This window comes from Ranitomeya imitator, chromosome 1, assembly GCF_032444005.1.
Source record: "Ranitomeya imitator isolate aRanImi1 chromosome 1, aRanImi1.pri, whole genome shotgun sequence".
NCBI classification, from domain to species: domain Eukaryota; kingdom Metazoa; phylum Chordata; class Amphibia; order Anura; family Dendrobatidae; genus Ranitomeya; species Ranitomeya imitator.
The window spans coordinates 831,863,083-831,875,643 of NC_091282.1; the positions used below are offsets into that span (position 1 = coordinate 831,863,083).

Sequence of the window (12,561 nt, forward strand, 5' to 3'; positions counted from 1 at the left end):
ATGACTGGTGAATCCAATCAATAACCTTAGCGGCGATGCTTGTTTTTAACAAAAGACCAGCAAGGCTAGTGGTTTGCAGCGGTCACGTGTGTGTACAGCATATCATCGCTGCAGCAAAGCACACAGAGAGATCGCAAGAGCACAGGAGCTGAGGCAGCAGTCATTTTATCAGGAAATGCTTATTTTTTATTTTATCGCATGTCCCGCTTTTAGGCTAGTTTTTACATAATCACAAACAACCGCTTGAATTTTTTTTCTAATAAGTAGAAGACCATTTTTATTTAAATGAAATACCAGCAAATGGATTACATTTTTATTAGGGAATTTGATATTTTTTAGAAAGTCTAACATTGTGTTGTGTCCAGACCCATAAAGTCTCGTTTTAAACTAATATATCTTTATTACTACAATCATGCCTTTACTATTTGGCAGAGTTCAGATAGGCATACTTCACTGTCCATAAACAGACTGTCATGCCTGAACTCTATCCTGGTGAAGAGACCCGAGTAGTCTAGAAAGCAGCTATTTGTCACCATCTTTCAGTTAGCCATTATTATTATTATTATACATTTTTATAGCGCCATTTATTCCATGGCGCTTTACATGTGAATACATGTGAATACATGTGAATCCATTAAAAGGTATTAGCTACTGAGGACTCTCAAATTTTAATATTTTTCTGGACTTTGTTCAGAATTTTCAGCCTCATATGTGTCTGTATGTGAAACTGTACAGTAAGTTCGGTTCAAGAGACTTGCAGTCAGTCTGCATCTTTTGGTGCGTATATGGAACCACAAAATATGTCCATCTGAAGGCGGCCATTAAGTGTTATGTTGATTGTGAATCTACTCAACTAAATGACCAGGATGGGGTCTCAGTCACTGGTGATAATTATAGACCATGAAGGGTATGTCCTTCACTTGACTTTCCGGCATTCTTGTCACTGGGTAAATCTACACACATGTACCCAAAAGTACTGTCCCTCAGCCACAGAAGAAAGATGTCAAAAAGCACTATCCATAATGTCGTGAATCATGCTTCCTCTTGTAGTCCTTTTCCTGGTGATACTGCTTATAACCCTTACTCTCCTTATTCTCTTTTCTTCCCTTGTCTTGTTTGAAGTATTTATGTTGTTCTTCATTTTCTTTTCTGTATGACTTTCCAATAAAATCCTGTTTCTTTGAGTAGTCATGTTTCTTTTCATCATATTTTTTCAGATAACTTTTTTCTTTGTATGACTTTCCTTCTGAATCTGCAAAGGACTTGATTGGTTCTTTGGGTTTCTTATGAAATGGAAATATATCCCTTTTCTGAGAACCATCCTCAGATGCTATCCGTATCTTTCCAATTTTGGCTTCCATGTATTTGTTTTTAGGCTTTAACCCCCATTGTCCAGTTGGTTTTTGACTGTCTTTACTTAACTCTGTTTTCTCATAAGCTGGTGGTTCTTTTGTTACCAAATCTTCTTCAACGCTTATTGCTTCATCCTCTTCTTCACTTGTTAGCTCCTGTTCTTCAACTGCAGGCATTTCAGATTCCTCCAACATTGGAACATCTGGTTCTTCAATATCAGGAGAATCTGGTTGCTCGACTTCAGGTAACTCTGGTTCAGATGAACCAAACCAAGCTTCAAAAAACCATGGTTCTGACTAATAGAAAGAAATGGTTAAATATCAATCAGTAAGGAGAGTTCAGAGTCAGAATGCTGATTAAAATCAACCATACTGGTATGTAAGCATGGGTCCTGTATGAAGTCTAGAAGGCTAATTTAGTAGTGTATGCATTATTGCATTTAGCACAATATTGATGGCTGCTAAATATTTTAAAACTACATTGGTAAAATGTGAATGTTGCCTCATGCAGTCAAAGACATAACAGAATACTTTTAAAGAACTGTAAATAAGGATTTTAGAAACATCGAGGACTCCTAAACATTTATATCACCATTAATATATGGCCCCTGACGAAGTCATATGTGAAACGTGCACTAGGGTTGTGGGCAGTGTGTGTCAAGAGGTTTACTAGGTTGACATGTAATTGCTGGGTATTATATTTAAAGTCCTCTTCTTCTTTTTCATTGACCCCAATTTCCTCCCTTTTCTATCCTGATTCTGCACTGAAATATTATAATGAAATATTGAAAGTGCCCTTGATGAAGTTGCACATCCTTCATTTAGAACAACTCAGCACAGACGGCGACAACCCTGGCACACACTGCAAATACATTTTCTCCAGCAGTGTTCCAGGTGCGCCAAACGTCTGGAGAAAATTCAATCTGGCTGAAAATTTCATCTATTATAAATTTATGCTTAAAACATACATCTCTGCCCCTCACATCTCCAAACAAACCTACTTCAACACACTCATCACTATCCAACAATCATAAACGACTGCAATATTTTTCATTCTCTCCTCAATCTGAGAAATTTTAAAGAAAAAGTTGATAATAACCGACAGGACATTTTTTCTCTAATATTATGCACTGTCCTCCCTCCCACACTGCATCTACCTCAGAAGTTAACAGGCTCCTTGCATCTTCTCTTCCAACTACCGGCACCAGCGACCCTATTCCATCACATCTCCTTCAGTCTATTTCCCTCAGCTATCACCACTCACCTAACTAAAATATTCAATCTCTTTCTCTCAATTGGTACCTTTCCCTCCTCATTTAAAAATGCCAGCATACATCCACTACTTAAAAAAACATCCCTCGACCAGAACTGCACTGCTAACTACCGACCTGTCTCTAATCGTCCCTTGATCTTTAAACTCCTGGAACACTTGGTGCACTCCCATCAAATCCGTCATCTCTCAGATAACTCTCTTCTTGACCCTTTAAAATCTGTTTTCACTCCTTACTCTCTACTGAAACTGCCCTCACTAAAGTCTCTAATGATCTACTAACAGCTAATGTCCACTACTGCCTGCTGATTCTCCTGGATCTCTCTGCAGCATTCAACACTGTGGATCACCAGCTCCTCCATCAGCCTCAAGAGTAATGAACTCTCCCGATTCTCCTCCTACCTCTCTGACCAATCCTTTAGTGTATCTTTTGCTGGTTTCTCTTCCTTTCCTCTTCCCCTTACTGTTGGGGTTCCTCAAGGATCAGTCTTAGGCCCCCTCCTCTTATTCTTATATGCTGCCCCTATTGGACAAACCATCAGAAGATTTGGTTTTTAGCACCATTTCTATGCTGACAACACCCAATTATACACATTGTCTGCACCCCTGCATTACTACAAATAACAAGTGATTATCTTTCCACTATATCGTTATGTCCTCCAGCTATCAAACTGAATCTATCAAAAATTGAACTCGTGTTTCCTCCTCCCTACACTAACCTACCTATGCCTGTTATTGCGATCTCTGTGTATGGTTCTACCATTACTCCCCAGCAGCACTCCCTCTGTCTTGAGGTCATATATGATGCAGGTTTTTCATTCACCCCGTACATCTGATCATTCACTTGCCCATGTCACCTACAGCTCAAAAACAGTTCTAGAATTTGAACTTTTCTTACCTTTGACTCTGCAAAAACTCTTACTGTAGCTCTTATTGTGGAATATTGCAATTCTCTTCTTATCGGTCTCCCTCCTACTAAACTCTCCCCTCTCCAATCCATCTTGAATGAAGCAGCCAGGATCATATTCCTTTACAATCGTTACACCGATGCCTCTACCCTTTGCCAGTCACTGCACTGGTTGCCCATCCGCTACAGAGTCCAATATAAACTTATCAATCTTACCTACTTGGTTCAGTATCATCCTACAACTCCTCCGTCATCTCAGTCTACCACACTACCCGTGCCCTCCGTTCTGCTTATAACCTAGGACTAACATCTTCAATAATAGGAACCTCCCACTTCGTCTCAAAGACTTTTCACATGCTGTACCAATTCTTTGGGATGCACTACACAGGACAATTCGATGATTAATTCCCAATACCCACAGTTATAAGAGTGACCTAAAAATGAATTTCTTTAGACTGGCCTATCGATTCACTGATCTAACTATCCTCGTTTTGCCAATATATCATTTTCTGCAAAATCAGGACCATGTGTTCACAAACCAGTTCATGCAGCCATATAAAAATACCCTATTTATTATATTGATGACTGGCCTATACAACACAAGCACTTTTTACCTTTTACCTTTCGTTACCGCATGCGTTTAAAAAAACACCGCGTTTATACGTGTTTATATGCGTTTTTTCCACCACTTGCGGATGCGGAATAAACGCTGCGGATTTAAACGCAAATGTTAAAGTAGCCTTACAGCCGAGTTTGGCTTTGTCTCATTACAGACACTTCCGGCAGCTCTACTCTCACAGTGCTGTCAGCAATTTTGTACTGTCCTTCACCCCACACTTAGTTCCTGAGATGCATGCTGAAAAAGTGTTAGTAATCACACTCATCTGTGATCTTCTTATGGCACTTTAGATGCATCTTAAGTTCAGACAGCTCAGAAAAACTTTAAACATACACATTTTAAGTAAGTAAGTCATGTTGAAAATGGTATTTTATCTGCAGGCAGGGTTTTATAGAGCACGAAGAGCTGATCAGATTGACATTCGCTTTTGTTGATAAAGTTTCAGTAAACTTGCATTTTATTAATTGAACCCCCTTATACAGAGTCTTGACAAAGGTGTTAATATATTAACACCTCATGAACTTTTGAACTTCTCCAAATTTTTTCACTTTACACCAACAAACGCAAATGTATTTATTGGGATTTTATGTGATATACAGTACCAACACAAAGTTTAAAGCACAGTATATGTGAAATGTAAAGTACATGATACATAGTTTTCTAAATATTTGAAAAATATAAATCTGAAAATTGTGACATGCATTTGTATTCAGCCCCCTGAATAAATACTTTGTAGGACCATCTTTCGCTGCAATCATGGTCGACATCAGGGCATTACTACCCTTACTGGTATAAGGGGCCCAGTGAGGAGAAGTAAGGAGGAGGGGCCTAGACTGCCTGAAACACAATCTTTTGCTTCTCCTCACCAGGCCCCAGGGGCAGCATCAGTCAGTCATCTTCATTTGCTAATACAGCAGCGCACACATGCACGATGTATAAACACAGCCCTGCATGGTGCGTGTCTGTGATTGGCTGTGAAGCTCCTCCTCACCGCTCTCTGGACCTCCTTTTCCACGCCAGCGACAGGAGAGGTCCCTGCCCTGCTGATTCCTAACTACATGACCCCCTCCCCCATTTCCTTTTCTCTATAATGAAGAAAAGAGTGAGTATATATGTGTATATACAGTGTGTATAGTGTGTGTGCAGGCTGTATGTTGTACTGTGAGTATATATGTGTATATTTAAATACACCTAACTATCTGCTTGTTTTCCTCAGTCCCCACTCCTTTTTCTTTGATTGACAGATCTGGCTTCATAGAGCCAGAGAATGGTCAAGATAGATGGAAAACAAGCAGGTGGTAAGGTGTACTTAAAGGATTAGCCCTGCCATGAAGTACTGACCGCCTGTACTTGGTTAGAACAGTAATCCTTTGCTCACAGAGTTCCTTTAATGAGATTTATTGTTAGCACTGCAGCCTTGCAGTGCTGGAGTCCTGGGTTCTAATCCCACCCAGGACAACATCTGCAAAGAGTTTGTATGTTCTCCCCGTGTTTGCGTGGGTTTCCTCCGGGTACTCCGGTTTCCTCCCACATTCCAAAGACATACTGATAGGATATTTAGATTGTGAGCCCCATCGGGACAGTGATGATAATGTGTGCAAACTGTAAAGCGCTGCGGAATATCTTAGCGCTATATAAAAATAAAGATTATTTATTTAGGTCTGGACTGTGGATTAGCCATTCAAACACATGAATATGCTTTGTTGTAAAGCATTACTTTGTACCTCTGGCAGTATATTTAGGGCCATTCTCCTGCTGGAAGATGACTAAGTCCAAATCTCAAATATTTTGCAGACTCCAACATGTTTTCCTCCAGGATTGTCCTGTATTTAACTCCATCCATTTCTCCATCAACTCTGATCAGCTTTTCTGTCCCAGCTCGATTAAAGCATCCCCACAGTATTATGCTGCCTCCACAATGTTTGTTGGTGGAGGTCATGTTTTCAGGGTGATGTGCAATGTTAGTTTTCTGCCACACATAGCGTTTTGAATGTAGCCCAAAAAGTTTTGTCTCATCTGACCAGAGCACCTTCTTCCACATGCTAGCTGTGTCCCCTTAATTACTTTTTGCTAACTACAAATGGGACTTCTTCTGGCTTGCTTTCAAAAATGGCTTTCTTCTCGCCACTCTTCCATAAAGGCCAGATTTGTGGAGTATACGACTAATAGTTGTCCTGTAGACAGATTCTCCCACCTGAGCAGTGGAACTTTGCAGCCCCTCCAGAGTGACCATAGGCCTCTTGGCTGCTTCTCTAATTAGTGGTCTCCTTGCTTGGGATGTCAGTTTGGGTGAATAGCCATGTCTTGGTAGGTTTCCAGTTGTGGCACATTCCTTTCAATTTTGGATGGTAGATTGGGCTGTTTTTTTATAACCTAATCCTGCTTTGCTCTTCTCCACATCTTTATCCCTGACCTGTCTGGTGTTTTCCTTGGTTTTCATGATGGTGTTTGATCCATAATGTTCTCAAACAAACCTCTGAGGCCTTCACAGAACAGCTGTAGTTATACTGAGAATAAATTACACATGTAATTTAATTATGTGACTTCTAGAGGCAATTGGTCACTGAGTATTCTTTTAGGGGTAACAGATTACAGGGGGCTGAATACAAATAAACGTCATAATTTTCAGTTCTATATTTTTAGGATATTTTGAAAACCATGTATCATTTCCTTTATATTACACAAGTACTTGCTACTTTGTATTTTATTGGGATTATATGTGATATATCAAGACATTTATATACAATATATATGCCCAGTTGCAAGTCTTATTCAGTGATTGAAAGTCTTCCTTGTATGACTGTGCATGCAGATAGTTGTCAATTACTGAATAGGACCTCTCACTATACTGATATATATACCAACACCCGGGATTTCAGTGAATAAAATAGAAGTCATACTGAAACTTTTCCAACAAAACTTAATATCATTCTACTCAGCTTTTTTTTCTCTACCATGCTATACATAGACCGGAGAGGTTAACTTTAAAAATCCGGAATGGATTGAACAATCTTGAACGGATTACTTAGTCAGTACGTCTGCTGTTACCTAGCTAGGTTCTTACCAGCTCATCAGTTTGATCTGTTGGAGTCCAGGCTTCAGCTTCTACATCTGCTACGTCATCCTCGACAGCATCTGAAGAGTAAATGATAAGTCTTAATTAATTCTGCTGTATGGGAGGCAGAATTAAAACCCAGCTTTCTCCTGCTTCTGTATTACCGGCTTTCAGCAGACCCACACCTTACAAAGCTGCCCATTATTGATATGGTTAATAGTTGAATTCTCCTGAAAACATAGAGATGGTAGATGTACGGTATTTAACTTGTGTTGCTGTTGAAATATATTTATCCGTGCACTTCATTGTAATATATTCACATGACATGATAGAAACATAAATGGAATATTACTTTAAGGCTATGTGCACACATCAGGATTTCGTGCAGAAATTTCCTGAGCAAAACCGGACATTTTCTGCAAGAAATCCGCATGCATTTTTTGCGCGTTTTTGACGCTTTTTTTGCTTTTTTTTTCCGGAGCTTCCCAATGCATTAAATAGCAGGAAAAACGTGAATAATCCGCAAAATTAATGAACATGCTGCGTTTTTTACCGCAATGCATTTTTTTTGCGGAAAAAAACGCATCACGTGCACAAAAATTGCAGAATGCATTCTAAATGATGGGATGCATAATGTATGCTTTTTTAATGCGTTTTAATAGCGGAAAAAACGCGAACCCCCCCCCATCCCCCGAAAAAACCGCAATGGGTGCACACAGCCTAAAGTAGCTTTTTTTTTTTTAGGTCAGGCACAATTTGGTTGTTAACTTGAATTGCATTTATGTTATCTCCTTCCCGTCAAGGCTAATTTTTGTTCCAAATTTTTTTCCCTACTCTTCTTCCAGGTAATTCTTAAGGTCAGTATGATTACAGTGATACTAAATGTTTAAATAATTTTCTTTATTTAACCCCTACCTGACTAGGCAATTTTCCATTCTTGTGCTTAATAATTAAACAACAGCGATCGGAGCGCCATACCCATACTTATGTAAAATGATTTGTGGTGACAATTTTGGGGTACATACGATGTTTTAATCGAATCCTATTGTATTTTTTGGTGAGATTATGGTGATCGAAAAACTTAAATTCTATTTTCTTTCTTTACTGCTTATACTGTATGTAACGGGGTCTACTGTGCTGGAGTACCTCTTTCAGTACCACCCCGTGTTTCAGGAGGACCACTCTGCTTTTGCTGGATTCTGAATGAAGGACGCTGGCAGGAATTTCTTGATTACATGAGAGCATATAAAAGCTGACGGCTTCTCCACGTTTTTCCAGTCTAAGAACACCCTTTATTTAGAGCACACAGAATATATAACACAGATACACTGGGCAGGCCAATAGGAAAACAGCAGGCCAGACATACAATACAATAGCCGTAGGGGGCCGGAGCCTGCCGATATTTACTGTGGTAATTACAAAGGTGGGGGGAGGTCAGAAAGAGAATATCTTGTCCAGGGGCGCGGCCTGTGGACTGATGCATTTCACATGGAAACTATTATACATACATATACTGCAAAACATTCTTGGTGCTGGGGGGTTCGGTAACACTGCTCCCCTTTTCAGCGACGCGATCGGCATACACAGTCTGATCCTTAACGGATCGGTTTGGGGATGACCGAAGTTTATGGGGTTGGTACGAGTTCCGTTTGTTGACTTAGTCCATCGGCGTTACCATTTTGTTTGCCGGGTCTGTAGTGGATGGTGAAGTCCAGAGGTTGTAGGGTTAAACTCCACCGCACTTATCTGGCGTTGTCTCCGGAGACCCGATTAAGCCAGACTAGGGGATTATGGTCCGTTAGGAGGGAAAACTGTTGTCCATACAAATATGGTTGTAACTTTTTGAGTGCCCATACTATTGCCAGGCACTCCTTCTCGATGGCCGCATAGCTCACTTCACGGGGCAGTAGTTTCTGACTCAGGTAAGCTACCGGGTGTTCTTGGCCGTCCGGCCCGACTTGGCTTAGTACTGCCCCCAATCCAAACATAGAAGCGTCTGTGTGGACAAGGAAACGTTTAGCTGGATCGGGTGCGGCCAATACAGGGATATTGGTGAGGGCGTCCTTTAGCTGGCGGAAGGCTTCCTCACACTCTGGGGTCCAGGTTACCTGGCGGGGTTGGTTCTTACTGTAATTGGGAACAAATTTCCTGTAATACCCCGCTGTCCCTAGAAACGCCATGACCTGGGTTTTAGTGTGTGGGGTGGGCCATTTGGCTATGGCCTCAATCTTGGCTGGTTCTGGTCTCTGTTTCCCACTTCCCACCCAATGCCCTAAATACTGAACCTCTGCTTTGCCCACGTGACACTTGTTTGGGGTCAGGGTGATTCCAGCCTTGTGGATCCGGTCTAATACTGTCTCTAGGTGATTTAGATGCTCTTCCCATGTCGCGCTGTAGATGGCGAGGTCATCCAGGTAGGCACACGCATAGTCCTGGAGACCATCCAGAAGCCGGTCAGCCAGCCTCTGGAAGGTCGCCGGGGCAGTCTTCATCCCGAATGGCATAACTCGAAACTGGAATAAGCCAAACGGGGTGACAAATGCCAACTTGGGAATAGCATCAGGACTAAGGGGAATCTGCCAGTAGCCTTTGCATAGATCGATGGTGGTCAAATACTTTGCCCCTGCCAGCCGGTCTAACAAGTCATCCACACGCGGCATGGGATACGCATCCGTCACTGTTTTCTCATTGAGCTTACGATAGTCTACACAAAACCGTGTAGTCCCATCCTTCTTGGGCACTAACACTACGGGGGATGCCCAGGGACTATATGACTCTTCAATGACCCCTAAACGCAACATCTCTTGTATCTCTTGTCGCATCCCTTCTTGTACAGACTCAGGGACGCGGAAGGGGGGTTGTCGCAGGGGGGTCTGATCCTGGGTCTCAACTTTGTGTTGTGCCAGGTGAGTGTACCCGGGTTTCCCCGAAAACATCCTCTGTCGCTGCCTCAACAACTCCTCCGCCTGCTGTCTCTCCCGGGGACCTAAGTCTTCACCCCAGTGCACCTGGTCCCATGTTTTAGACTGAGTCCTCTCACCTAAGACATCAGGCAAGGGAAGTCCGGCTAAATCCTCTGCTTCAGGTGCACAGATGGCCAGAATCTGAACCCGTTCCTCCGGCTTCACTTGATGAAGGGCACACTGCCGCTCAAAGTCCTGCAGAAAGCCATCAATGTCTTCCTCTGCCTCCCCCAACTGTCGGAAGGCATTATACTGGATCTTTTTGTGGCTTACGGTTGAAGGTACCTGGGCGGAGGCCAGAGCTCCCCTTGCTCGCTGACTCTCCTCTCTCCGCTCTGCCAACTCCATCTTGGCCAGCTCCACTTTGGTCCGCTCTGCCATCTCCATCTTGGTTAGCTCTATCCTGGTCCGCTCGGCCATCTCTTCCTTCAGATCAGTACGCACATCAGCCATCACCACTCGTATGATCTCTACTGCAGGGTTTGGGCCATAGAACGCCAGTCTATTCTTTACCTCCCTCTGGAATTCAGTCTCCTCCACGTTCACATTGGGGGGCGCTGCACTGTCGTGTTCCATGATGGCTGCTATCAAATCCGCTTTTGTTTTGTTGCTGGCGATTAACCCTTGGGCTTCCACCAGATCTTTTAATGTAGTCCTCTTTAACTTCTGGTAGTAGTCTTCCATTCATTCCTTTCATCCTGTAGAAGGGGTATCACATCCCGCTGTCTGTCACCAGTGTAACGGGGTCTACTGTGCTGGAGTACCTCTTTCAGTACCACCCCGTGTTTCAGGAGGTCCACTCTGCTTTTGCTGGATTCTGAATGAAGGACGCTGGCAGGAATTTCTTGATTACATGAGAGCATATAAAAGCTGACGGCTTCTCCACGTATTTCCAGTCTAAGAACACCCTTTATTTACAGCACACAGAATATATAACACAGATACACCGGGCAGGCCAATAGGAAAACAGCAGGCCAGACATACATTACAATAGCCGCAGGGGGCCGGAGCCTGCCGATATTTACTGTGGGAATTACAAAGGTGGGGGGAGGTCAGAAAGAGAATATCTTGTCCAGGGGCGCAGCCTGTGGACTGATGCATTTCACATGGAAACTATTATACATACATATACTGCATAACATTCTTGGTGCTGGGGGGTTCTGTAACACTGTACGTATGTGTAAATTAATTTTTTTTGTTAGACTGGACTTTTATGGATGCAGTGATACCAAATAAGTTTGATTTGTAATGTGTTTTTTTATGGAGTTGTGATTTGAATTTTTATGTTTTGTCTAAAAAAAAAATTTTTTTTGTTGCTTTATTTTTCATTCCCTTGGAATAGTCTGCTTCCTCTATATACTGTAATCCCACTATATTGAAGTATACAGCTGAAATCATGGTCTCGTATGAATACAAGAATGGTGAATTGTGTAGACTATGATATGCGTGTGATTCCTGTATTTCCAGCGCTATGGCTTTCCCCCCCAACTACCCATCTACTATCCTTATGCTGGCTGCTGGGGGGGGGGCGCTGCTACTTGGTACACAACGAGGAGTGTGCCTTACTTACATAGTGATCGCATGCAGCATCCTCATCTTCTCTGTGTGCAGATCTGCTCCCAATGTCCGACCAGCCAGGACCTGGAGGGGGAGAGCATCAGCGTGCAGAGCAGGACAAGATGAGAGGTAGCTGCCCTGTGTGCACACTGCCCTGCACACACCAGGTAACCTCTTCAGCAGCCCATCCCAGCTTTTGCTGTGCTGAGATAAATAAGTAGGGGGGTGGTTTGCATTTCACAAATGATAAATTAAACATGGTTAGAATATGTGTGTTTTCCTATGCGTGTAAGCACGCATGTGTGTGCATTTTCCAATATGTGCTTGTGTTTTGCAGTGTGGGTGAGCGTGCATGTGTGAGCGTCTATGTGTGTGGTTTTCCCATGTCTTTGGACGTGCATGTGTGTGTCTTTTGCAATGTGTGTGAGTGTGCATGTGTGTATTTTACAATGGGTGCGTGGATGTGTGTGTATTTTACAATGGGTGCGTGCATGTGTTTGTATTTTACAATGGGCGCATGCATGTGTGTGTCTTTTGCAATGTGTGCATGTGTTTTTACAGTATTGGTGAGCGAGCATGTGTCTTCAATGTGTGTGAGCGAGCATCTGTGCGTCTTTTCCAATATGTGCATGTGTTTTGCAGTGTGGGTGAGCGTGCATGTGTGTGTCTTCTCCAATGTGTGTGAGCGTGCATGTGTGTTTTCTTATGTTTATATATGAGTGTGTGTGTGTGTGTGTGGGCAGCCCCTAATATCACTTTCAAATATCACATATGTAATGTGTATATGTATCAGTCCCAGCGTACCCCATGTGGTGGATGCACGTGGGCCCCCAACGTA

General features: G+C 42.5%; 1 protein-coding gene across 2 annotated transcripts in view; it reads right to left on the reverse strand.

Moving 5' to 3' along the window:
- Positions 1–625: 625 nt before the first annotated feature.
- Positions 626–12,561, reverse strand: part of JSRP1 (junctional sarcoplasmic reticulum protein 1) — a 169,180-nt gene continuing 157,244 nt past the window's right edge. Inside the window, exons 4-5 of one of the 2 annotated variants that reach the window (XM_069740611.1) lie at positions 7,213–7,283; positions 626–1,649 (exon numbers count right to left, since the gene is read on the reverse strand). In XM_069740611.1, coding sequence (XP_069596712.1) covers positions 1,014–1,649; positions 7,213–7,283 — 707 coding nt within the window. In that variant the 3' untranslated portion in view covers positions 626–1,013. The remainder of the gene's footprint in view (positions 1,650–7,212; positions 7,284–12,561) is intronic. The other variant, XM_069740610.1, reaches the window with a different exon arrangement.